This window comes from Mus caroli, chromosome 2, assembly GCF_900094665.2.
Source record: "Mus caroli chromosome 2, CAROLI_EIJ_v1.1, whole genome shotgun sequence".
In the NCBI taxonomy this organism is placed as follows: domain Eukaryota; kingdom Metazoa; phylum Chordata; class Mammalia; order Rodentia; family Muridae; genus Mus; species Mus caroli.
In genome coordinates this window covers 113,726,933-113,754,572 of record NC_034571.1, presented here as the reverse complement: position 1 = coordinate 113,754,572, position 27,640 = coordinate 113,726,933, and the positions used below count along the sequence as shown (strand labels likewise).

Sequence of the window (27,640 nt, the reverse complement as noted above, 5' to 3'; positions counted from 1 at the left end):
TCCCCTCTCTCCCCTCTCTCCCTTCTCTCCTCTCTTCTCTTTCTCTCTCTCTCTCTCTTTCTCTCTCTCCTCTCCCCTCCCCTCCCCTTCTCTCTCTCTCTCCTCTCTCTCTCCCCTCTCTCTCCCCTCTCTCCCCCCTCTCTCCCCTCTGTCTCCCATCTCTCTCCCCTCTCTCCCTTCTCTCCTCTCTTCTCTTTCTCTCTCTCTCTCTCTCTCTCTCTCTCTCTCTCTCTCTCTCTCCTCCCCTCCTCTCCCCTCCCCTCCCCTCCTCTCCTCTCTCTCTCCTCTCTCTCTCCCCTCTATCCCCCCTCTCTCCCGTCTCCCATCTCTCTCCCCTCTCTCCCCTCTCTCCCTTCTCTCCTCTCTTCTCTCTCTCTCTTCTCTCCTCTCTTCTCTCTCTCTCTCTCTCTCTCTCTCTCTCTTTCTCTTTCTCTCTCTCTCTCTCCCCCTCCCTCTCTCTCATTCTCTTACTTTCTTTTATCATTCTTATCTTTTACAACAGTGATTGGCACATAGTGTCTGTTGGTCTTAGAAGAATGATAAGTGATCACTTGGTTTTGGTGATGGCTGGTTTTGTTGACCTTTGCTTAAGTTGAATAATTTACAAAAGTGTGGGAAGGAGTAAGTTGGTTATTACCAGCATGGTCTTGCTTGCTAGCTGCCATTGTGGAAATGCTATCTATACTCTACCATGGCTCCCTCTTCATGATGATCTGAAGGCAGACATGGGGCTGAGCGAGATGCTGCTGCCCTTTGTACAGGCTGTCTGCTGCTTTCTCACAGGAACGGGGTCTAACACAGGAGCTTTTATTTAATAAAATTAATGAAATATAAATACAAATACAGATAAAAGTTACACATCATCATGTAGGTTCTTGTACTAGATAGAAGCTAGGAAGCCTTTCTGACTAAAAGAACAGAGGCTAAGTTCTGAATTCTCATTCACTCATCTTGTGGTGCCTTCTCTAAGACAACTATTTGGTTTCTAGTCAAAGTAATATTTTGAATATATTTTAAATTAGCATATAAGATATGCTATTATTTAGTAGGTAGGTCAATATTTATATTTTTTCAAACAGTGTTTTACTGGTCTTGTTCTTTTTAAGCAATGTGTGTCATAATAGTTTTTACTTTTTCTTTTTTCTTTTTCTTAAATAGGCTGAACATATGCAGAAGAAAAGGAGAAAACAAGAAAATAAAGATGAAGGTAAAATTGAGATTCTGAACTGACTTAATTTTGCCTATTTTTTTGTGAGTGTTTTGTTGATTTGAAGGGGGCAGCTAAAGGAAATATAAAAGAGCCTCTTTTCATTTATTTATTAAGATGTGGCCAACATGAGTGAGAACCTTTTAAATTGTCAACAAATGGAATTTATTTTGGGAGACTGGTCGAGCAGTTTATATTTCCCTTTACATTGATGTTTTCAGTGCTTTGAAGCAGAAAAAAAAATCATGTTCTTTTGCATTTAAACTTGGACTTTTCATATTTACAATTTAGTATGTTAGGGTAGTACCTGCCCATCTATTCTGTTTCCCCAACAGCATTGCCGCCGCCACCTCCTCCGGAGTTCTGCCCTGCTTTCAGCAAAGTAGTCAACCTGCTCAGCTGCGATGTTATGATGTACATCCTCAGGACCATCTTTGAGCGGGCAGTGGACACGGAGTCTAATCTGTGGACAGAAGGGATGCTGCAGATGGTATGCTCACCTGCTCACCTGCAGGGTTTGAGTTCTTTGTGGAATCTGAAAAACAATCCTTGGATTAATGTCAGTCAGAACCATGTCAGAAAAAATAGTACTTAGGAATCATTAGTTTATCTGTGGCCCAAGTTTCTTTCATGATACATTCTCATGTTTTTAGCATCTCTATCCTTGGGAACTATTCATGTTTTAAAAGACTCAAAAAAAGTGCATAGAGTAGGGATAACCAGGAAGTGAGAGCCAAGCCTGGGAAGGATTAATCAAGTAAGTGGTCTTGGAAAAGCTTGGACAAACATCTGAATACGTAGAATCCCACTGCTGGTCAGCCAGGGCCAAATCTGAATGTGCCCTAGAGTTCTCAGTCTTGCCTGTTTATACCTGTCCATTGTATCTTTCCCTCTGGATGTTCCCCAGCTTCCTTGCCAGGTTGGCCTCCTTATCCTGGGCCACATCTGTATCAGGCATGTCTCTACCCCACCCTGCTTTGTGAATTCTCTGGCTTTGGTCATGGTAGACCCAGGAATTGTGATGGAGAGGAAAGTAAAGAAAGCTCATGAAAAGATGCACAAGCATGGAAGGCATCCCTGCTCTTCCTTCTCCTTTTCTAACAGCGATTCTGGCAGAAAGCAGGGGCAGGATTCCCTCTCTCCCCGGCCTTCCTAGTTCTGCTCTCCTATCCTTCCACTCTCTGCCCCACTCTGCCCTCCCCTGCTGTTCAGCCCTGACTGGCTGGGAAGAATGGCATGGTAATCATGGCTAAGGCTGCCCTCTCCCTTCTTGAGAGATGCTGCAGATGAAGATAGCAGAATACCTGGTTTTTTTGTTTTTTGGTTTTTTTTTTTTTTTTTTTTGGTTTTTCGAGACAGGGTTTCTCTGTGTAGCCTTGGCTGTCCTGGAACTCACTCTGTAGACCAGGCTGGCCTCGAACTCAGAAATCCACCTGCCTCTGCCTCCCGAGTGCTGGGATTAAAGGCATGCGCCACCACGCCCGGCGAATACCTGGTTTTTAAAGATGGTGTGTGCTCTGGTAAACCAGGGAGTGCAGACAAGATTAAGACCTACAGAATGTCATCTGTCCTTATTTCCTTTTGTAATACTTGTGGTTGAGATTTTGTAGAAATTTAATTATGATGTACCCTGTACTTATGTAATTGGAGCACATTATAGTGATTAAAGGTAACTGTATTCCTGGCAAGCCTCTTATTGATTGCATTAACTGCAAAGATGCTAGAAGTAGAATCCATTTGATTGATGAGCGTGTAATCTATTCCTATGCTATTTTAGGTACTACTAACTCTTTTTATTTGAATTCCAGTTAAAAATTTTCCAACATATCTTGGCTCCTTCTCCAAGTTAGAACAAAGAAAAAGGAAACAAACAAAACCAAAGTCTCCTCATGTTAGTGATAAGTCTATAACACATTGCAACATGGTATTTTTGTTTTGTTTTTTGTTTTTCTTTTCTTTGAAACAGGGTTTCTTTGTATAGCCTGGCTGTCCTGGAACTTGCTCTGTAGACCAGGCTGGCCTTGAACTCACAGAGATCCACCAGTCTCTGCCTCCTGAGTGTTAGGATTAAAGGCATGTGTCACCACCACCCAGTGCATCATGTTTTTATAGGCGTATATTTATTTTGTTTGGTTTGGTTTTCACGGTGCTGGTGAGTGAACCCAGGAGCATGTATATGCTAGACAGGAACTCTGCCACTAAGCCACACTTGCAGCTCTCTTTGTTCTATCTATCTATCTATCTATCTATCTATCTATCTATCTATCTATCTATCATCTATCTATCTATCTATCTATCTATCTATCTATCTGTTATTTATTTTTGAAGCAGGGTTGTATAGCACAATGTAGACTAAAACTCCTTATGCCTAGGCTAACCTTAAACTTGTGGCAATCCTTCTGCCTCAGTATCTTGAGGGCTGAGAGTATATATATGAGCAACCATACCTGGCTTCTTGGTACAGCTAATTAATAAATTACTTAATCCTGCTATTTTATGGCAGCTATAATTATATATTTATTTAATACCTGTTTAACTGAACAATCTCTATCCCTCTCCCCTGTTGGTTACTATTGGTCTGTAGGTTCATGCTCTTTTTGTATCTCAGTGATAAATACTTGCAGGACTATATTCAGTATTGTAGAGATTTATTTGAACTCCAGTTAAAAATTTCCCCACAGTTCCCAGTGTCCTTTTCTCGTAAGTGCTGCCAATGTTTTATAAACCCTGGAAACTATTCCAACATGAGCACATAAAGGTCTTGTCATTCTTGGTTATATGTATATCTCATATGTAGGAATACTATTATACGTTTAACTTTTATTAGTAGACATTGGGTTTGATTTTAGGGTTTTGTTATAAAGGAAAACACTTAGATGAGCACTGATCATGGTTAGTTAGCTTGTTTGCTTGTGACAGGTTCTCTTTACATTGCTCAGGCTGGTCTTGATTTTGTGGGCTTAGGTTATCCTCCCCCCTCAGCTTCCAAGTACATGAGATTACAGATGTGTGCTACACCTGGTTTACAGCGAACATCCTTGTACAAATATTTTTGCTTACATAAATGAGTGTATTTGCCATACCAGTTCCTGGTATACAATCTGCTCCTTTACATTTTTGACTGATGACAATGATTTGTTTTAAATGTAAAACTAGTTTATGTCCCTTTATCACCACTGTAGTAACATGTAACTGCTTCCGAAACTCTTTGGGCAGCTGTGTAGTTATAGTAAACTCCAAATGTTTGTCACTGTGTAAGTAACAGTCTTTAAGTCACCTTAAACTATACCTCCTTCATTTGAAATGGGTACTCTTTCAGTTATCTTTGTCTATAAGCTTTGTCCATGTTGGGTTATCGTTTTCTTTCTTTTGGGAAAGAAGATGCACTTCAAAGACCCTTCTTCTCCCTTTTTCAGGCGTTCCATATATTGGCACTGGGCTTGCTGGAAGAGAAGCAGCAGCTTCAGAAAGCTCCTGAAGAGGAAGTGGCTTTTGACTTTTACCATAAGGCTTCAAGTACGCTAAAGCATCGTTCTCAGGAAGCTCCTGGCTTATTGCTAGTTTGTAATTGGAAGTTTGGACCCTAAACAGTTTTTATCTGTCAGTCCTTAAAATTTAAAAAGCCCTTTGTCTTATAGTTAGGGTTTTGTTGCTGCGAACAGACACCATGACCATGGCAGCTCTTATAAAGGCAAACCTTTAATTGGGGCTGGCTTAGAGGTTCAAAGGCTTAGTCCATTACTGTCATGGTGGAAAGCATGGCAGGATGCAGGCAGCGTGGGGCTGGAGAAGGAGCTGATCCTCAGGCAGCAGGAGGACTGTGTACCACACTAGGTACATGAGCATATATGATACCTCACAACCCATCTCCACAGTGACACACTTCCTCCACATCTATGCCAACAAAGCCTCACTTCCTGATAGAGCCACTCCCTATGGACATATATTCACATCCCTGAGTCTGTGGGGGCCAGACCTATTCAAACCACTACAGCCCTTAAATGATTTATGTGCCTAGCATGTTTAGTTTTTAACTAATATTTTCCAGTATACTCATTTTTCTTAACTGCATGATCTTCCATTCTTGGGCGTGATTGTAATATGAATGGAGAGAAGTGTGTCTGAAAGTTTCTTTTTGTATATTTTTTTCTAATTTTGAAAAATAGGATAGGTTTAGATTAGAATGCTCTTAAGGTAAGATAGTCTTGTTCAAAGCAAATTCCTGAAACATTAATTGCAAAACCAATAGTTGCAAGCAAAGTATCACATTTCTCTTTATACTAATTTTGTAGGTTACTGAAGCCTTCTCTGTATACAGAGATAACCTCCCCACTTCAGCATCCCTGCAGTAGCTCTTCTCATCGTGTTCTTTGTGTAGACAGTGAGCAGAGAGAGGAAAGGCAAGAGAGGGGTAGTAGGAGTAGCTCTTGCTTAGTGCAAGTGCAGAGAGACTTAAAATAATGGGAGTTTTTCTCATGCTATCCTTTAGTTCTTAATAATTCACCTATTCGTAACTCAGTATTGCATGTGATCGCAGATTCTTTCTTTGAAAAATTGGGCTAGAGAAGGTACTGACTGGCAAGCCTCAATCATCGTGTGAATGATAAGCACTAAGAAGTTAAGTAGTACATAATTATGAACATAATCTTCTTTTAATACAATTTTGTATTTTGAAAAAGGATTGGGAAGTTCATCCATGAATGCTCAGAATATACAAATGCTCTTGGAAAAACTCAAAGGAATCCCCCAATTAGAAGGCCAGAAGGACATGATAACATGGATACTCCAGGTATATCACAAATGTAAACTGGTCTAATGAGTTGTGTGTTGCTTAACATTAAGAAGATATTTTGATAAACGCACCATTAAGTGATTCATCCTTACTTGAATACCACAGAATATATTCATGTAAACCTACATAGTTTGTTATTTGATGTGACCTCGATGCATCAATAAACTAAGTAAATAAATACTAGGTATATGAGATTGCTACTGGTGAACTTTGCATACTGTCTTACTTTTGTAAGTAGAAAAAGCATACTCTCAAATTATAATGATAAGAATAGTGTCGGGGCTGCGAGTAGAAATCAGTGGTAGGATGTGTGTTTAGCATGTGTGAGTCCTTGAGTTAATCCCCAGAATCATAAATTAATTTCTAAATATTTACAGTATGACACAGTAAGCATATAAAAAAGTACATGTAAGTAATGAAATGCGACTGAGCAGGTTATATTAAGGGATATGTATGTATATACATATATGCATATAACAAAATGAGGCCTTGAATTTGAAAAAGATCAAAAGATGAGTATATAGGAAGGTTTGGAGGTGGGAAAGAAGAAATAATGAAAGTATAATTTCAAAAAGAAAAAAATCCAAGTATTGCCAGTCATTTATTATCATTATTTAATTATACATACTTATGTAATTCCAAACTGTATATAAAAATCTATTTGCTGCTAGAATTCAGCCACTGTTCTCTCCTCCTTTGTAGTCAATTACTATCAATTATTACAACTCTGTGGTTTTTTTCATGGTAGTAATTCAATTTTTTTCTGTTTCTCTGGCGTTTATTTTAATAATAAGGTTCATTTATGTCATTATCAGTTACATTTACTGAGTAATTACAGTGTGCCATGATGAATTCAAGATCCCAGGCAGCACAAAATGCTTGCTTTCGTGGATCATGCGCCATCGTTGAAACACAGACAATTTTAAAATATTCATCAGGATAATCCAATGGGATGAGAGAAGGTTCCCTTGAATAATACGGAAGGGTTTTGTCAGAAGCTGAAGTGAGAGCAGAGACCTGGATCACTCTAGAGCCAGTACTTTAACACATAGAAGAGTAGTCCAAGGAGAGGACACTGCAGTGCGAGAGCAAGGCCAGCATCACTGGAACCTAAGGGAGGTGGGACGTAAGGGATAGCTGGGGCCAGACTGCTCCCTTCGATGGTCAGAACAAGATGGGGTATCTTTGTTATGAAGACATGGATAAGAATGGACTTTAAACTGCCTTTAGTGGTGTGCTTTATAGTCCCAGTTATTTAGAAGGCCAAGTCAGAAAAGCATTTGGAAGTTAGAGTTCCCATTTACATTTAAAAATAATCTGTGCTGCACCCTAACCCCAGACAAACAGTTGTTCTCAGAGCAGCAGATGTAATTAAACTCAGCTGGTGGCTCCTTGGCCAACAACAGCACGGTCACAGACAGGGTCACTTTTTAAATTTTGTTTTTCTAATACATCTAAGTAACTTACCTCAAAGGCATTTCGAGACAAGATGGCTGAATCAGATTAGTGATTAAAAAAAAAATCTGTCTTCCCAGTCAGTCTAACCAAACTTAATGTTTCATCCATTTTCACAGATGTTTGACACAGTGAAGCGATTAAGAGAAAAATCTTGTTTAGTTGTGGCAACCACTTCAGGACTGGAGTGCATTAAAAGTGAGGAGGTAACAGCACTGTAACAATGTTGCACTCATCTCTGTCTTTGAATACGAGTCACTTTTCTTCTTTAGGAGAAACTGTTTGTAGCAAAATATGGGCTTTTTGTTCTTTTATTCCAGTGCTTCTGTACTGTACTTAACAGCATAATGTACATATTTTACAAAATTAGAGGAACTTGATGTCCTGTGAACTCTGTTAGAAATACCTTACTAATTTTAAAATGCTTTCATTTCTAAAAATAGGACATGTCTCAGTCAATGGCATTTCATAATTTAGTCAATAGTATTCATCTCTTAGGAAGTATAAAATAATAGTACATCTTAGATTCAGTGAAATTAGATAATTAGATGTCATGATTTTCCATAATGTTTTGAACAATGTTTTTCAATATTGAATTAATTAGCCAGTATTTAATTATTAGAATATTCTTTTTTGTTTATTTGTTCTTTGAGACAGGGTCTCTCTATGTAACTCTGACTGTTCTGGAACTTGCTATGTAGACCAGGCTGACCTTAAACCAACCGAGATCCATTTGCCTCTGCTTCCCAATGCTGGAATTAAAGGCGGGCACCATCACATCCATCCTAATGATTAGAATATTCTTACTTGAGGTTATTAACTGCTCTTTCTAAAAGAAAATGCTTTTTACTTAAATTAGTGTACCATAGAGCATTTGCCTCACATGTGAAAGGCCTGGACGAAATCTTTAGTACTTGTAATAAATCTCTTATGTTATTTTTATCTTCTGGTTTTAATTTGGTAGGTCATATGCATGTGGAAATTTAGCCATTCCTTCTAGGTTTTCTAGCTTCTCTGTATATAAATTTTCAAATTATTCTATAATAATGTTCTGGATTTCACTGGAGTCTGTTATATAACGCCCTTTTATTCTAACTTTGTTTTAACATTTTTCCTATGTCACGTTGGCTAAGGATTTGTCAGGGTTTTTTAAAGAACCAAGTCTTTGTTTAGTTAATTTTATACATTGTTAATTTAGCCCCTATTTCATTAATCTCTTCTCTAATCTTTATAATGTCTCCCCACCTCCTGGGTGTGGGATTAGCTTAGTGTTGGTTTTTATAGAGCCATGAGCTGCGTCACTAGGTTGTTTATTTAAGATCTCTCAAGGTTTTTTCTATTTTTTTTTTTTAACATGAGAATTTATAGCTATAAACTTTGCTCTTAGGACTGTCATGACTGTTCTTTAAAGGTTCTGGGAGATCTCATTTTTACTTAACTATAGGAATTTTAAAATTTCTTCTCTGGTCATTGTTAATTCAAAAGTGTATTGTTCACTTTCCAAGTACTTTTCTAGTGTCTGTAGTTTTTCTTGTTGCTTCTGCGTTTATTCCATTGTGGTCTGATGTAAAGAATTGATTCTGCTGGGTGGTGGTAGCGGATCACAGTCTAGGCAGAGAACGGGGGTCTCTGTGAGTCCAAGGCCAGCCTGGTCTACAGAGTGAGTTCCAGGACAGCCAGGGCTGCACACTGAAACTCTGTTTCAAAAACCAAAATAACAAAAACTAACCAAACAATGAATTAATTTTTAAAATATTTTTTAAGTATTGATTTGTAGCCATGGTGTGATCAATTTTGGAGACAGTTTCATTTGACTTGTGGTGCATTTCAGCTCCATAAGAGATTTCTTTAGTTATTTTTAGTCTGAAAGACCTATTTAGATGTAAGGACTGAGTATTGAAGTCCTGCACTATTACTGTAACATGACCTAGATATTTTATGCCTTCTATGCTTGTTTACGAAACTTGGGACTCTAATATTTAGTATATAAGCATTAATAAATGTTACATATTTTAGGGGGTGTGTGTGTAAACATTTCCCTGTTTCTTTCTATAGCATTGACTGTGCTGAAACTCTGTAGACCAAACTGGTCTAGAACTCAGAGATCTGCCTGCCCCCTGCTTCCCAGTGCTGGGATTAAAGGCATGCACCCCACACCCCACATATTATATCTACTTGATGGATTTTTCTTTTATTAATATGTAGTAGCCCTCTTTATCTGTCTTAATGGCTTTTTGTTTGAAGTCTACCTTATCAGATATGGTAACTGCTGCATCAAATAGAGGATATTTAATCTGGACATGAATTTTTAACAGGAGATCCTGTCTAATTTTGGTGTTACTTACCATTCAGATTACTCATGATAAAGAAAAGGCAGAACGGAAGAGAAAAGCTGAGGCCGCTAGGCTGCATCGCCAGAAGATCATGGCCCAGATGTCTGCCTTACAGAAAAACTTCATTGAAACCCACAAACTCATGTATGACAATACGTCAGAAGTAACAGGGAAGGAAGACTCCATTATGGAGGAAGAGAGGTAAAACAAAAGATAGTTCAGAACTTTTTCTTTGGGGGGGGGGGTGTTTCGAGACAGGGTTTCTCTGTGTAGCCCTGGCTGTCCTAGAACTCACTCTGTAGACCAGGCTGGCCTCGAACTCAGAAATCCGCCTGCCTCTGCCTCCCGAGTGCTGGGATTAAAGGTGTGCGCCACCACGCCCGGCCAGAACTTTATAGGAAAAAAAGAAACAAGCATTCTTCCAAGATCATTATTAAGATGGGAACAGCAAAAACAGAACCTAACCCATCATTTTTATGCATTGTTATTTCGTTCCTAGGAAAAATGAACTACTATTATTAAAAACTGAAAGTAAATTGATCACCTAGTAGATGTGATTTATACTAGCTTTTCTTTTGTCTACTTGCTTGAGACAGGGTCTTCCTATCCCTGTCCCTGATGGTCTTGAACTTGTAACAATTCTGCCTCAGTCTCCCAAGTGTGAAATGACAGGGATCACTCACCACACCAACATTAGTCTTTTCTTTTATATTTAGTTCTTTAATTTTTTTTTGAGATTTATTTCTTTTGTTTGTTTGTTTTTCGAGACAGGGAAGATTTATTTGCTTTTATTTTATATGTATGGGCGTTTTACATGTATATATGTTTATGTACCACATATGTACTTGATGCTCACAGAAGCAAGAGAGGGCACCAGATCTCATGGAACTAGGGTTGCAAATGGTTGTGAGTTGTCATGTTGCGGCTTGGAATCAAACCCAGGTCCTCTAGAAGAGCAGTCAGTGGATTAACCCCTGAGCTATCTCTTCAGTCCCATACATTTAGTCTCACTATGTAGCCTTGGTTGTCCTGGAACTAACTATGTAGACCAGATGGACTCACAGAGATCAGTTTGCCTCTGCCTCCGAGTGCTGGGATCAAGAGTGTGCACCTCTTGGCTAAGTTCAAACTCTGGCAGGTCATCCACATTGCATTTCTGGGTGACTCTGTCATTTTCTACTAGTTCATACTAGTAGTGTATGAACATGCTTCATTCTCATGAGATGAAATTGTATGGGCTAAGAGTGAAGGTCAGTGGTACAGTGCTTGCTCACACACATGAGGCACCATAAACTAAAATGTAAACATTTTCTGGTTACTAGTTAGTGCAAGGATCAACTCATATAAAGTTGTTTACTGACTTTTTACATTTTGTCTTTTGACAAATGCGTTATTATTTTTGCATATATATAATATATATATTATATATTTATATTTCAGTGTATATATAACATATAGTAATATATAGTAATAAAGGCAGATTCTCAATATCTTAAGTATTAATTTTTTTTATCTTAATGCCTTTTCTATTCACTATTTTGATTACAGTTATATTACTATATTTTCATTTTGAAAATCAAACGGTAGAGCTAAAGCTAAAATTCCTTTGAATACTTGACCGAGTCCTATATCCTTTTCTGCCTTCTGTGGTTATAAGTTTTATGTGTATAGCTAGCTCTGCATTCAAGAGGTTTTTTAACCTCATTAAGGTTGAAAGTTCAAGGCTCTTGCAAACTTTATATGCCCCAATATAGGGGAATGCCAGGGCCAAAAGAATGGGAATGGGTGGGTAGGGAAGTGGGGGGCGCTATGGGGGACTTTTGGGATAGCATTGGAAATGTAACTGAGGAAAATATGTAATAAAAATATTAAAAATTAAAAAAAAAAAGAAAGTTCAAGGCTAGTCTGAGCTACAGTGAGTTGGAGACTAGCCTAAGCTGCACATATGTGAGACTTTGTCTAAAAATAAAGAAGGGTCCATGTATATATGTCAGAATTTTATTATACTATCACATGCAAATATGTAATCTCAAAATGACGTGGTATTGTTATTCAGCCTTTTGTTTTGTTTGCATAAGTGATGTATACTTATTATATCTCTGATGTTACAGCTGAGCCGTACCCTTGAAAACTGTAAAATGTTCTATATCGTGTTAGCCCACACTGATGAGCATTTGAGTCATTTATAGTTCATCGAATGATGCACCATATTTCAGGGAGCTTTTTGTATAGTTTTGCAGAATGGTGAAGCACATAACCTCTGAAGCCAGGTCCCTTGGGTTAGTTAAATTTTGGTCCTACTACATACAAATGATGAGTTCCTTGATCTATCTCTTAACATCTCTAGGTCTCAGTTTCTCCCTCTGGGAAAGTGGAGGTAATTATATCTACCTCATGTTTATTATAAGGATTGAGTGAAAAAATAAAACCAAACCTGTGAAGCGGTGCCTAGCATCATAATCAAACTATTATTAATTCTTGCTTTTATTTGTATTTTATTATCCAGTATATTGTATATCATAAGATTTAATTGCTATAGCATTAAACTTTGTTAAGGTTTAAGTTTTTGTAATTTTAACATCTACTAAACTAGAAACTGAAGACTAAATGCCTAATAAAAGGGATTGGATAAACGTGTTATGGTGCAGTAGCCCTAGGCAACCAGTTCAAATAACTCAACAGAATTAACGATGGTGTGAACAGTAAGGCAGCATCTAAGAGATTAAGTCTGTGCATAGCGTGGCATTCTTTGAACAAAATGTGTATTATAAATAGAAAGGAAACTAAGAAAAAAATAAGCAATATTATTAGTGGTTAAGTTGCAGAATACAATGATTTTTATTTTCTTAATATTTTCTATATTTTCCAGAATTTCTTTGATATGTGAACTACCTATTATTCAGAAAAAGAGAAATGGCCCTACTTTTGTTAATATAGTAAATTAAATAGAATCACAACATATATCGTATTTCTTTGTGCACTTAGAACAAACTGAATTTTCTAGTTATAAAATTAACTGTTTAAAGCCAGAAGGTTCAGGGTAGATTTTAAAGGTAATATTGCTAAATATAATTTTTATTTATATTTACTAACTTTAAATCTACTAAAATGTAAGGACAGGGACCAAAACCTGTGTTCTCATTTCTGTTGTTTCTTCTGATAGCACCTCAGCAGTCAGTGAGGCCTCGAGAATTGCTCTGGGCCCTAAACGGGGCCCGGCTGTTACAGAAAAGGAGGTGCTGACGTGCATCCTCTGCCAAGAAGAACAAGAGGTGAAACTAGAAAATAACGCCATGGTATTGTCAGCATGTGTGCAGAAATCCACCGCCCTAACCCAGCACAGAGGGAAGCCTGTGGACCACTTAGGGGGTATGTATCGCTCAGTCAGTCTACTTTCAGCCATTTCTTCTCCTGCCTATGTAATTAGAATAAAAGTAAATTCTGAAAGAGGTTTAGCAGTGAGTTTGTATGTAAATCCCATTTGGTTAAATAATACATCTATATGTGGAATAGATTAGGTTCTTAACATGTCACATCAACCTCTTGACTGTTCTGTAGTTGTTTTGATTTTTGTTAGTCCTCGGTCAGTTGCTCAACCGATCTCATTTTGGCTTTTTTTTTTTTTCTCCCTAAGACAGGGTTTCTCTGTGTAGCCCTGGCTGTCCTGGAACTCACTCTGTAGACCAGGCTGGCCTCGAACTCAGAAATCCACCTGCCTCTGCCTCCCAAGTGCTGGGATTAAAGATAAGCACCACCACTGCCCAGCATTTTTGGCTTATTTTTGTCTTGCAAATCATTTGAAAGTAGTTTGCAGACCTCGTAACACTTCATCCCTAGGTATTTCTGAATGCATTTCCCAAAATGGAGGACAGTCTATATACTTACCATACCATTACCATACTTAAGGAAGTTAATAATTCAATAATATTTTATATATGTGTGTGTATATGTGTATATATGTATATACATATATGTATTATGTATATATGTATATATATGTATATGTATGTATACACACACACACACACACACACACACATATAATCTTTATTTCTATAGCTGTTCCCAAAATATCTTCAGTAGGAAAGCCTATTTTTTAAATAAAGATCTAAACATATTTCACATACTGCTTGACTGAAGTTTCTCTTAACTGGGCCTGTAATCCCAGCACATAGAGAGCTAAGTTAGGAAGATTGCCATGATGCAGAGGTTAGCCTGGACTACATAGTGAGTTCAAGACCAGCCTAAGCTACACAGTGAGACAATGTCTCACAAATAAAGCAAAATAAAAGTTTATTTTAGTAGTTTTAATGTAGAGTAATCTCTTGTCTCTTTTTTTCAAGATAATAACCAGTTTAATGAGTTGAAACTAATAATTTTATCCAGTGCCTCTCACTGTGAACTTATCTCTTCGCCTTATGATTAGATTTATATTAAACATTTCTTCATCGAGTATTAATTACATAATACACTATACTTACCCGAAGTTAGCTGCTTTATATTTTAAATTCCCTGGAAGTAATGATGATGATAATAAGCTAACATTTATTAATACTTAACATGTTCCTGTCACTGAGTCAATGCTGTGCATATTTGCGTACTCATTGCTCACAACAGCATTGTGCATTAGATGTCATCATATGAATGAAAAGCTGAGCACGCAGGTGGTGACTGACCTCAGGCCATGAGTGATGCAGTAATAGCATAATTTAAAGTTCATGCTTTGTGATTTTGGGTTTTTTTTTTTCCCCATCTTAAAATTGTCATTTATGGTGGCTGGTGGGATGGTTCAGAAGTTAGGAGCAGTTGGTGCTCTTGCGGAGAACTTAGCTTCTGTATGGTGGCTCACAACTGTCTGCAACTCTAATTCCCCAGGATCTGACCGTCTTGGGCACCAGCACACACAGACATATAGGCTGGCAAACACTCATATAAAAATAAAACTTCTGGGGGCTGGTGAGATGGCTCAGCGGGTAAGAGCACTGACTGCTCTTCCAAAGGTTCTGAGTTCAAATCCCAGAAACCACATGGTGGCTCACAACCACCCATAATGAGATCTGACGCCCTCTTCTGGTGCTTCTGGAGACAACTACAGTGTGCTTTCATATAAGAATAAATAAATCCTTTTTAAAAAAAAGATAAAAGAAATGTGATTTAAAAATAAATAAATAAATAAATAAATCTTCTTTATAAGTTGTCGTGTATTTAAATTATTCCTTAAAATTATGAAGGCAAATTTGTTCTTTAAAAATAGAAAAGGGGCTCAGCGGGTAAGAGCACTGACTGCTCTTCCAGAGGTCCTGAGTTCAAATCCCAGCAACCACGTGGTGGCTCACAACCATCTGATATGAGATCGGATGCCCTCTTCTGGTGGGTCTGAAGACAGCTACAATGTACTAATATGCATTAAAAAAGAAAAACGAAAAATAGGAAAGCATCTCCACAGCCAGTACCACACAACTTGAGCCTGCTGTTCAGAACGGCAGGGTAAACGAATATAGAGCTGTCAATCCACAGGATGGCATCTCTAACCCGATGGTCTTGCTGCTTTCCTCCTCTTTTTTTTCTTATTATTAGGAATATATATCCTGCTTCCATATTGTTATACTTGGACATTCCTAAGAAATAAAATTTTAGCATTTTAGACCTGAAAACTCTTTTTCCACTCCCACCTGCTAACACTTTAGAAAACTTAAGTACATACCTCTTATTTGTGTCTTTCTGAACCAGAAACACTGGACCCTCTTTTCATGGATCCAGACTTGGCACATGGAACTTATACAGGAAGCTGTGGTCATGTAATGCATGCAGTGTGCTGGCAGAAGTAAGTTGTCCCTCTGACATGTTCTTGAAAGAGACTAAGAACTTTGACATTCACTACACACCACAAAAGGCATGTTTTCTCATGTCTTCTTTCTGTTTTTCTTGTTGAATAATTAAAGCAATTTTCATTACTAATCCTGTTTTCATGATACTAATTATATTTCTGTTTAACTATAATTAGAAATAAAAAGAAACCAGAAATATTAAGTATCTTGAGAAAAGATAAAAATTTTTAAAAATGTAATTTCTGATGAATTTTTTTTATAGCTTACTTAGATTAAAAACATAATTGTCCATTGAAGACCTCAGTGGTATAGATGATTGTCGGGTGTCCCTAGGCATGGCCACTTGCTGCCGAGGCAGGGGACAAGTTAGAGGACTCAACAAAGTCTTTCAGATTTGTATCTGCCATAATGTATTTCCCAGTTTATTTACACCCCCAAGTGGGCAGCCTGTTTCTTTTATAATTATAACATGTATTTTTGTGATAAGTTTTAAAGATAGTAAGTCCAAAATTCTCGAACCTTTTCCTGAGAATAGATGGAAGCCACGTGAGCTATCATAAATGGGCCCGCATCTTTGAATTTTGCAGGTATTTTGAAGCTGTGCAGCTGAGCTCGCAGCAGCGCATTCACGTGGACCTGTTTGACCTGGAGAGCGGCGAGTACCTGTGCCCGCTCTGCAAGTCTCTCTGCAACACTGTCATCCCCATCATCCCTTTGCAGCCACAGAAGATCAACAGGTGTGTTGTAATCTTTGTTCCTACTGTCCTCAAAGCTCTCACTTCCTTTTCCCTCCTTTCAGAGATTACAGATCCATACCACTCTCATTCTGAAGCTCAAATGAGACGAAAGCCTGGTGTTTGGTGTTGAAAAGCACTAGGATTTTCATTTACTTAACGCAATGTGTTATGCCTTTTCAATCCACCATTGAAGCAGTAGAACCCCAAAGTTCTATTGGAGATCTGTACAAAAGATTAATGATAAAAATAAGTAAATTATTACATTTATCACATTGTTGAATAAATTGTGAGCATGTAAATTTTAAAATGTTTCACATTCTTACTGTTATTGCAGTTTAACGGACATCTACTAGTTTTAATAAGTAGAACATTTCATTATATATTTCCACATTTTAATTTTTCTGCTTGATAACAAAATCATTATTTTAGCCAGGTATGATGGTACAAACCCAGTACTTAGGAGTCTCAGACTGGAATATCTCTGAGTTTGAGGTCAGCCTAGTCTACATAGCAAGTTACAGGCTAACAATGGCTGCATAGTGGTCCCTTTGTCAAATAAACAAAAGTTATTCTTTAATTTATTATAAAATCAGCAATTTGTAATGAAAATCCAGTACTGGAAGAAGTCCCCTTGGCTGGGGATGTTGTCACTCGGTGGTAGAGTGATTCCCTAGCATGTGTGAGGCCCAGCTCTACAGGACAGCAGTGTGCAATGACAGTATGTGCAAGTCGGGGGATTGGCAAATGCAGCCAAGAAGCGGTCACTTATCTCACTAGTCCATGTCATTGGAACTTCTTATCATATTTGGACATGCAGTGCACCATATACAAACAAGGATGTGTCAAGAAGATTAGCCCTTCACTTACTGAATCCTCGATAAGCTTAGACAGTCTACCATGCACTTGCCACACTTGTCTACTAACGTTTGTACTATTATTTCCATTTCAGCATAGAAAATTGGGTAACCACCGTAAGTGGTTTTTGCTTGGTCCAAGAGAGATTCAGGATTTGAACCTAGACCTCACTTCTAACTTACTGAGTGTGGGGAGAAGTTTTTTTTTTAATTTGGTTGGTTTTGGTTGTTTGAGACAAGGTTTTGCTGTGCAGTCTAGGTAACCTTTAGCTTGTGATTCTCTTCCTGATGGCTGAGATTTTAGGCACATACTACCATGTCCAGCTTCTTCCAATTTCTTGTTAGCTCACATAAGGTTTTTGTTTTTGTTTTTGTTTTTTTACAAAGTGATTCCCCCAAATAAAGATACTTAAAAATATAATTGCTTTCTAAATAAGTAGCAATTTATTTTTTCAACTAAGTTTTATATTGATATGATTTGTTTTTATTTTCGATTATGTATGTGTTGGGGGAGTGGGCATATGTGAGTGACGCTGCCTTCAATGCCCAGAAGAGAGTGTTGTATTCCCTGGAGCCCGTGTTGTAGGGAGTTGTGAATTGTAGATACCAAGAACACACTCAGGTCCTTCTCAAGAGTAGCACACCCTCACAGAGACAGTCATGCAGTCAAAACACCAATGTACATAAAATAAAAATTTTTTTAAAAATCTTTTTTATTTTTTTAAGAAATATATCTTTTAAAAAATTATCAAAATTGTAAAACTGGTCCAGAGAGGTGCTTCAGCTGGTTAAAATGCGTACTGTATAAGTAGAAGGACCTGAGCTCAGATCTCCAGGACTCATGGAAAAGCTGTCACCCCTGTCCTCCTATGTGGAGATGGGAAGCTAAAGTAGGAGAAAGTCTGGAGGTTTTGGGCCAACTAGCCCCATGTGTGTACCAGCAAGCAGCAACAAAATCATCTGAAGCAAGTCGGTAGGGAAGAACCACTACTGAAGGTTTGTCTCTGATGTCTGCACGTGTACCGTGGCACACACACACACCTGCAGTTACACAAACATGTACTTCATATACATGCAGGATTTTTTCCCTAAAACATGTTAATTTTTTTCCCTAAGTCATAATATACTTTCACTTTTGAGAATCAAAAATATTTCTTAGGTCAAATTTATGCTAGATATTCAAATTCAGCACAGTTCATTTTATATTTTACTTTAAGACTGCCCCTTCAGGGATTAGGTAGCTCAGTGATTAAGAACACTGGCTGGGTCCTGAGTTCAGTTCCCAGCATCTATGTGGCAGCTCACACCCAGCTATGACTATAGTTCGAGAGGATCCTCTCCTGGTGTACAGATGTACATGGAACAAAGTACCCTATACATATATAAATAAATAAATCTTTGTTTGTTTGTTTGTTTTGTTTTTCAAGACACTTTTTTTTTCTGTGTAGTCCTGGCTGATTTGGAACTCAGTCTGTAGACCAGGCTGACCTCGAACTCATAGAGATCCTCTTGCTTCTGCCTTTCAAGTGTTGGGATTAAAGGCCTGCTCCACCCACTGCCTGGCTGCAATAAATGGTTTGTTTGGTTTTTTTTTAATGTAAAAAACTGCCCTTTTAATGAATTCTTATTTTATGGAGTGTACATTACATGAAGGAGAGACTTACAGTCACAGTATGAGCTGCTGAGCCATGAGAAATACCAAGGAACTACTAGAGGCTAGCCAGTGCCTGACACTGTAGACAGACTTCAGACAGCTTGTTTCTGAGAGAATGACATTTGAGTAGAGATCTGAGTGAGGGAGGAACAGTTGCTTTCTCCAGAGGAAGATAGGCTTAGAACAGGTAACATTAAGAACAAAGGCCCCAAGGTACAAGCGTGGTCATCATGTTCTAGGCTTAGCAAGCAGGCAGTGTGCCTGGATGGGGATAGCAGAGAGCTAAGGGAAAAGGGATGAACTGTTTCCTCTGTGTACGGTAGAAAACCACTGGTCTGTTTTCAAGAGGGATAAGGAAATCTGATTTATAGTTTTAGAAGATCCTTCTGATTGTTATATGGCAAATCCATAGAACAGAAGCAGAAGGAACCCTGACACCTTTAATCCCAACACTTATGAGGCAGAGGTCAAGTCCAGCCAGGTGTACAGGGTGAATGAGACCCAGAACAGCCAGGCCTACAGAGAGAGACCTACTCAAAACCCTAAGTAATTAAGACGGGGAAGGGGAATGACCGATTACAGGCCTTTGTAGTTCACAGGAGCTATGGCAGGACTTCCAGGAGGTTAGCGGAGAGAGGTAGAAAGAAGTGATCGATGTCAGTGATGTCACCCAGCAGTGATGAGCAGCCATGGTGGAGTTTCCATGTACTGGTATTTGACCACTTCTCAGTCATGGATGGACAGTTATGTCTTAGTCATTGTACCAACTACATTTTTAGACACATATTTATGACCTAGAATATTATTAAAATGAAGAAATGATGTTTTAATTTTTTTTGAGACAAGGTCTTACTACATATCTCTGGTTGGCCTGGTACTCATTATGTAGACCAGGCTGGCCTCAAACCCATAGAAACCTGCCTGCCTCTGCCTTCTAAATGCTGGGATTAAAGGTTGTGCCTCCACACTCAGCAGAATTTGGTGATTTTTTTTTTTTTTTTAAGACAGGGTTTCTCTGTGTAGACCAGTCTGGTCCTGAACTCTGCCACTCATAGAGCTAGGCTTAAAAAACAAACCACACAGCTGATGTTTTTAATATGTCCATTAATATTTAATATATCCAAGGAAAGACCCAACAAGTTTACCCCTGTAGATGTCTTTGTACCAACTGAACTGACCATTTCTGAATATCACTTTTTTGTAGTGAGAATGCGGAGGCTCTTGCTCAACTTTTGACCTTGGCCCGGTGGATACAGACTGTCCTTGCCAGAATATCGGGTTATAATATAAAGCATGCTAAAGGTTTGTGGGAATCTGTCTGTACCAGACATTTGAAAATTGTTTCTGAATGTTTAAATTTTTAAAAATTTAATTGTATGTTTCTGAGTGTTTTGCTCACATGTATGTCTGTTGAACACTTTACAAGTTTAGTGCCCTTAGAGGCTCAAGGAAGACATTGGATCTCTGGAACTAAAATTAAAAAAGTTGTGAGTTAGGTCTGAGCCATCTCTATAGCCCCCTAAATATTTAATTTTTTTACAAGTAATTATTACGCTAAAACATGATTTAAAAGTACAGATTTGTTAAGTATCAGGAAATAGAGATTTTGAGTCCAAGACTTTTTGGCTATTGGTTTACTTAGTTCAATCATTTTCCATAATGGAAAACAGAATAGTATATAATGTTCTGTCTTAATATTAATAAAAATGTATTAAAGCTGAGTGACAAATGTTGCTGGGAGGTGGGCTTAGAAAAAATAAAATTAAAGATCACTTAAAATACCTAGTGACAAGGGGCAAGGGACATGAGTCAGTGGGTGAGGTCCTGCTGTGTGTGTGTGAGGGTCCGAGTCTGGGTCCCCAGCACTTACATAAATACTGGGGGCTGAGGGAAGGGATGGATAGAGCCTAAGGGTCTGATGGCCAAATCCATGATCCCAGGTTCAATGAGAGGTCCTGTCTGTAAAACTAAGGTGGAAAGTGGTAAGGCTTTATGTTCTTCTCTGGCTCCTCACGCATATACATGGGCTCCTGAGCCTGTGTACACACATGCACACACGCACACGCACATACACTCTACCATGTGCATAGGATACTGTTGAAGAAGTGTCTTTATTAGGTTATAAATCAATAAATGAAGGCAAAGTCCAGTTTGTATTGTTTGGCTTTGTCTGTTTAAGAAGGATCCTTGCAGTCCTGGCCAGGCTGCACTCCAGCTCCTGGGCTTACACGGTTCTCCTGCCTCATCTTCCCCCTGGCTGGGACTTTACACAGGTGCCACCACGGCCTGCTCTAAAAATTAGCTTGAGGACCTTGCCTGGTGGCAGGAGAGACCCAAGTCCTGTAGGTTGTCTTCTGGACTGCACACGAGCCACCTCAGCTGCACTGTATGATGTCTTTAAAGAAAAACCCGTATCTGAGAGATTGATGTGCAAAAAGAACATCATTTCAGTGTCACCTAAGCAGGGAAATCGGGCAGGTTAGTTACTGCTCACTAACATTTCTAAAGGGATTTTGTATGGTTTAAACAGCTAGATAGCTGTTTGTTAGACTAAACTTAGTCGTGGTTTTTATCTCTTTTTTCCATGTAATTTCTAAGGAGAAGCCCCAGCAGTTCCTGTCTTGTTTAATCAAGGAATGGGGGATTCGACTTTTGAGTTTCATTCCATCCTGAGTTTTGGAGTTCAGTCTTCGTAAGTATCTGAAGAGTTAGAAGAATTTGAGTTTGTGCAGTGTCGTGGCACGACAAGCAGAGGCAGGTGGATCTCTGAGTTTGAGGTCAGCCTGATCTGTGTAGTGAGTCTCAGGCCAGGCAGGACTACATAGTGAGACCCTGCCTAAAAAAAAAAAAAGCTTGTAAAAATAAAAATTGGAGCTAACCTTTTCTCCCTAAAGTTTTACTTAGTAAAATTAGATGGTTTGAGATTCTTTTTTAAAAAATGTTACTGGTGTGTGTGTGTGTGTGTGTGTGTGTGTGTGTGTTTAAATATATGTGTGTGTTTTGGAAGGCAGGAGTCCCGTTCCCTGGCACTCTGATAGAAGCTGGAGGAAACACTCCGGGGAACAAACCCAGACATTAGAGTTCAGAGGAGACATGCTTCTCCTCTGAGCCACCTGAAGTGACTAGGAAGAGGCTGCACCGTACACCCTGCCTTTCCATGATTAGTTTTGACAAAACAAACAACAACCAAAGCTACAAGAGGATCAGAATGTAAAGACGTCACTTCACATTTTGTTTGCCTGTGACTTTCTGAAAGAAATTTATGTCACTTTACCCTCACTTTGTATTTCATGTACAATTGAAAGTGCCCTAATCTACCTCAAAGTTATAAAAGATACTTTGAACACACACACACACACACACACACTCACACTCACACTCACACTCACACACTTCAATGCAGAAATACTTTTCTACCTTTTCAGAGTACCAAAACATGTAGATGAGATCTTCTTCCTTTGAACTTTATTTTTCTTTTCAATCTTGCCTTAGTTTGGGCCTGGACTCTTCCAGCTGTGTTCATTACTGTGTCTTTAGCTGTACAGTTATATGGACCAGTGCCATTTTGTAAGAGTTTTCTACCTTTAGGATACAGTTTGGTTTTCCCTATTTTTTTTTTAATCAATAAATCTATAGAGGTTCTAACCCTAGTTTGACACTTGGGTTATTTTGATGTTTAATTTAATAGTCAACTAGATTGGATTAAGAATATTACCTTGCCGGGCAGTGGTGGCGCACGCCTTTAATCCCAGCACTTGGGAGGCAGAGGCAGGCAGATTTCTGAGTTCGAGGCCAGCCTGGTCTACAGAGTGAGTTCNAGGACAGCCAGGGCTACACAGAGAAACCCGGTCTCAAAAAAACCAAAAAAAAAAAAAAAAAAAGAATATTACCTTAATGAAACATACTTGGATCTGTCTGTCTGTGTGTGGGCTTTTTAAAAAAGGATTTATTTTATATTTTATATGTGTGAGTGTTTTGTCTTCATTTCTGACTGTGTATCACTTGTGTGCCTAGTGCCTGTAGAGGCTTGAAGAGAGGGCATTAGGTCCCCTGGAACTGGAATTATGGAGGGTTGTTAGCCTCCATGTGAGTGCTGGGATTCAAACTGATCCTCTGATAGAGCATCCAGTACTCTTAACTTCTGAGCCATCTTTCCCACCCCAGTGAGGTTTTTTCTAGAGGATTAATTGAGGGAGGGAGTCCACATGGAATACATGGACCATGTGGCTATTAGCATGCCATGGCTGGGTGACTGGACTGAAGAGCAAGGGAAAAAAAGAGCCCTCCCCCCCCACACACACACACACGTGACCAGGCAGCTTCACGCTCCTGCTGTCCCAGCCGTGATGGCCTCCTCTTGCAAGGCTTCCCTCCATGATGAACTGTATCTCTTGACATCATGAGCCTAAGCCCTTCCTGCCTTAAGTTGTTTTTTGTCAATATTTGGTCACAGCAGTGACAAAAGAAACTAATGCACTTAATGTCAAAAGGAATTCATTGTTCCTGTTGCTTTATGACCTAATGAGGCTTCTCAGAAAGTAGCCCTTTTTTCTAACTCACTGTACAAATTTCTTCTTACTTTATTTTTAGGGTGAAATATTCACATAGTATCAAGGAAATGGTCATTCTCTTTGCCACAACAATTTACAGAATCGGCCTGAAAGTGCCTCCTGATGAACTAGACCCACGAGTGCCCATGATGACCTGGAGCACGTGTGCGTTCACCATCCAGGCAATCGGTAAAACCTCTTCAAGAAATGAAGTCAAAGATGCTTGCGAGGAGTCAATGAGACAGAATTCACATTGATTGAACAGAACATGTTTGCTCCACTGTTGATGGCTTGGAAGAGTTTGCAGTGTTTGAGGACTGTTACTGTTTCAGTGTATTGGTGTGGCCTGAGAATTTTTAATATTTATATCTTTTTCACCTACTGTAGTAGCTCTATGCTATTGGCTAGTATTTTGAAGGCTAGCCTTAAGCACTGTGGTCAAACAGTGGCACTCTTACAATACTAGATCAAGAACAAATGCAAATGAAGAGTCAGCTCAGGACTTTACAGGACAGTTATTTTATACTTTGAGAGAAAAAAGAAAATAGAACCAACCAAAGTCACAAACAAAATTTACTGGAAGAGGAAGTATGAGGTGGCCAAGAGAGAAAGATTTGGCAGAACTAGGTCTGACTGTTAACGTGTCAGATGCTTTGCCATATTGGAAGTTTCCCAGGGATTGGCAAAGTAGGCAAGAAGCACTGAAGTTTATAAGTGGGTGGTGTCATTACATAGACAGTAGTGTGTCTCTTTCACATCATCTTTATCCAAGCAAGTTTAGATTTCCCTTCAATACATTTTTTTTTGGTCACAGTTTTTATGAAATCTACATTTTCATCACTAAACCCCTTTCTGGAATACTATGGTGTGTCATAATTTGGATTGAGTAACATGTGTACACTTTCTTCCCCGAAGGTTTCTTGCTTCAGTCTCAGGGTAGATTTTAGGTGCCACTCACAAACGTGTTAGACTCGCAGCATGTGTATAGGACAATGCACTGGTGTGCATTTACTCAGACTAAGGTTAGCATGGTCTCCACAGTGAAGAACAAACCAAACCAAACCACAGGTAAAACAGTAAATTGTATAATACTTTTGAATTTATTATGTTTTTCTTTTTTAAGAAAACCTGTTGGGAGATGAAGGAAAACCTCTATTTGGAGCACTTCAAAATAGACAGGTATGCATATGCCAGTAGATTTCAGTCGTTTCTGGGGTACTGTTTTAGAAAGGGGATTCCTTAGCTTATTTGTCACTGAAACATCTGTGTTCCCTCTTCTATAAAGAGCAGCAGAGCTTGGTTTCAGTAAACATGATGGTTAATGCTATATGCTTTACAGAATTTTCTCCATTTCAGTAGTAAGTGTAATTCACACAAATTTCTCATTATTGACTGCTTTCCTGCCCTCCCCTGTATTGCTGAGCCTAAAACCAGATACAGCCTGTATTTTCCCCTCACTGATGCTTCACAATGCTAACATTGAATATTAATGGATTCTGCTCTAGACAGGTAGTCATGCTGAGTTAAAGTCTAGACACTCAGGACAGGGTCGATGGTTCAGTGGGTAAAGACACATGCCATGATGCCTAGTGAACTGAGTTTGATCTCCAAAGTATACGTTGTAGAAGGACAAATTGACCCACATTGTCGCTGACCCACATTGTCGCTGACCTCTGCATGTGCTCTAACATACATGCACTGTGTTAGTTAGGTTTATATTGCTATGATAAAACACTGTGACCAAAAGCAGTTTGGCGAGGACAGGGTTTATGTCAGCCTAGAGCTGCACTCCATCAGGAAGGAAGTCAGGGCAGGAGCTCAATGTAGAAACCTGGAAGCCGGGACTTCACAGGCTGGAGGAGCAGTGCTTACTGCCATGCTCCCCATGGCTTGCTCACTGTGCTTTCTTACACGCCTCAGGACCACCTACCCAGGAGTGGAACCACCTACAGGTCAATCCAATGGGGACATTTTCTCAATTTAGGTTTCCTCTTGCCAAGTGACCCTAGCTTGTGTCAAATTGGCCAAAATAATCAGTATATGTGCATACAAGTGTACACATACATACATACATTAAAAAAAAAAAAAATCAAGGCTGAGCAAAGCAACAGAGGCTGTGTGTCAGCCTGAGCTATACGTTCATGGAGGCCTCAATGTACATGTTCCAAATGGGCGTGTAAAGCGGAGTCATGCTTCAAAAGGGGGGGGGGGGCAACCCAGTGGTCTGTGAACTGCTTGGTGGGTAAATGCACTTGCCACCGAGCTTGATAATCTGAGTTCAATATCCAGGACACATATGCAAGGAGAGACTACCTGTGCAAGTTATCTCTGATTTCCATTTGTGTGTGCATATACACAGAAAAAAATTAGCACTTGACTAAATTCTCATCATTAATAATAACAACAATATTATTATAATAGTATAATTATTTTTTTAAAGATTTATTGATTTTATATATTTGAGTACACTGTAGCTGTCTTCAGTCACACCAGAAGAGGCTATCGGATCACATTGCAGATGGTTGTGAGCCACCATGTGGTTGCTGGGAATTGAACTCAGGACCTTTGGAAGAGCAGTCAGTGCTCTTAACCACTGAGCCATCTCCCCAGCCCCAGTAATAATTATTATTGCCTGTCTCTTTAGTCTTTCTTGCCCATATCCCCACAGAATCATGAAATGTACTTAGTTAGCTATGTTTGGGCACCTGCAGAAGCTCCCAGTCCACTGCCTTACCAGGCATCCCCTCCTCCCTCGTCTGCTGACAGGGGCTACAAGAAACTCACAGTCCAGTGTGTGTCCCTGTAGTTCCCACACTGCTCCTGGGAAGAAGAATGTGTATTTTAGTTGTTCCATGGCTTCTTACTATCATTTTAGAATTTCTAGAAATAAAGTTTATACAGGATTCAAAGCCCCATGTTTAAAAGGGCAAGTCTGGAGGCTCAGTGGTTAAGAGCACTGACTGTTCTCCCTCTTCCGGTGTGTCTGAAGAGAGCGACAGTATGCTTACATATAAAAAATGAACAAATCTTTTTTAAAAAAAATTGAATCTGGGAAACAGAACAAAGCTGAGAACTGGAATGCTCATAGGTAACATTTCTTTTTAATGGAAAATTCAAAAGTATAGTGAAATTATAAAGCATTTTTTAAGTACTAAAAATAATGTAGCTAGGTGTGGTGGTGCTGGCCTTTTAATGCCAGCATTTGGGAGGACACAGAAAGATTCCTCAGTCCCAGGGCTAGCCAGGAATACATAGAAAGACCCTGTCTCAAAAAGTAAAATATTATGAGTATTCGATAAAGTATATAATGCCTTAGTATATAGTAGGCTAGGATTGGTTACTTATCATCCTGACCTAACTGTCATCTTGTATCATTCTGTCTTACCTTTCTCTCAATCTAGCATAACGGTCTGAAGGCGCTGATGCAGTTTGCAGTTGCACAGAGGACTACCTGCCCTCAGGTCCTGATACAGAAACATCTGGTTCGGCTCCTGTCAGGTAGGGACTTCTTTTAATTATTATGTAAGAATTCACCTGTCTGCTTTTATGACAGTATATTTCATCTAGGAGATGACATACTGTACTGATTACAAACACTCACTGATGAAGACTAATTCCCTACAGCAGACTTCGCCGAAGAAGCTGATGCACAGCTACCCTTTAAGGATTGTAATTTTAAAATGAATACTTTTGTCTGAGTCTGTGATAGCATAAACCTTTAATCCCAGCACCTGGGAAGCATAGACAGGCATATCTTGATGAGTTCAAGGCCAGCCTGGTTTGCAAAGTGAGTACCAGGACAGTCAATGCTACACAGAGAGACTCTGTCTCCAAAAGCATGCATAAATATATATAAATATATATTTTTTTATTTTTTATATACTTTTGGAGCTGGGCAGCACTCAGGAGGCAGAGGCAGACAGATCTCTGTGAGTTTGAGGCCAACCTGGTCTACAAAGAAATTTCTAAGTCAGCCAGGGTTGTTAAACAGAGATACTTTGTCTTGATGCACCAAAATAAATAAACAAACAAACTTCAATTTATACTTGTTACATCTTGATAATTTTGTTAATATGCAGTAGCCCTGTTTGTCTCTTCTGTCTGTTTGTGGTTTTGAGTCTTCTTTATTTGATATAAGAGTTGATAAATCGGAAATCCGGCCTACATAGGGCCACAAGCCTCTTCCGGTCAGAAAAGCACCGGGATAGCTAGGGCGCAGGGTCGGCTGAC

The 27,640-nt window shown here is 39.0% G+C and overlaps 1 protein-coding gene across 2 annotated transcripts in view; it reads left to right on the top strand.

Annotated features, from left to right (window-relative positions):
- Ubr1 (ubiquitin protein ligase E3 component n-recognin 1) overlaps window positions 1–27,640 on the top strand; it is a 123,580-nt gene that overhangs the window by 67,538 nt on the left and 28,402 nt on the right. The window contains exons 24-37 of one of the 2 annotated variants that reach the window (XM_029469902.1): window positions 1,159–1,207; window positions 1,543–1,697; window positions 4,624–4,723; window positions 5,887–5,996; window positions 7,574–7,660; window positions 9,807–9,988; window positions 12,951–13,156; window positions 15,518–15,611; window positions 16,203–16,352; window positions 20,065–20,162; window positions 21,462–21,552; window positions 23,451–23,599; window positions 24,534–24,589; window positions 26,812–26,908. In XM_029469902.1, the coding sequence (XP_029325762.1) occupies window positions 1,159–1,207; window positions 1,543–1,697; window positions 4,624–4,723; window positions 5,887–5,996; window positions 7,574–7,660; window positions 9,807–9,988; window positions 12,951–13,156; window positions 15,518–15,611; window positions 16,203–16,352; window positions 20,065–20,162; window positions 21,462–21,552; window positions 23,451–23,599; window positions 24,534–24,589; window positions 26,812–26,908 (1,624 nt within the window). Of the gene's footprint in view, window positions 1–1,158; window positions 1,208–1,542; window positions 1,698–4,623; window positions 4,724–5,886; window positions 5,997–7,573; window positions 7,661–9,806; window positions 9,989–12,950; window positions 13,157–15,517; window positions 15,612–16,202; window positions 16,353–20,064; window positions 20,163–21,458; window positions 21,553–23,450; window positions 23,600–24,533; window positions 24,590–26,811; window positions 26,909–27,640 lie in introns of both variants that reach the window. The other variant, XM_021184371.2, reaches the window with a different exon arrangement.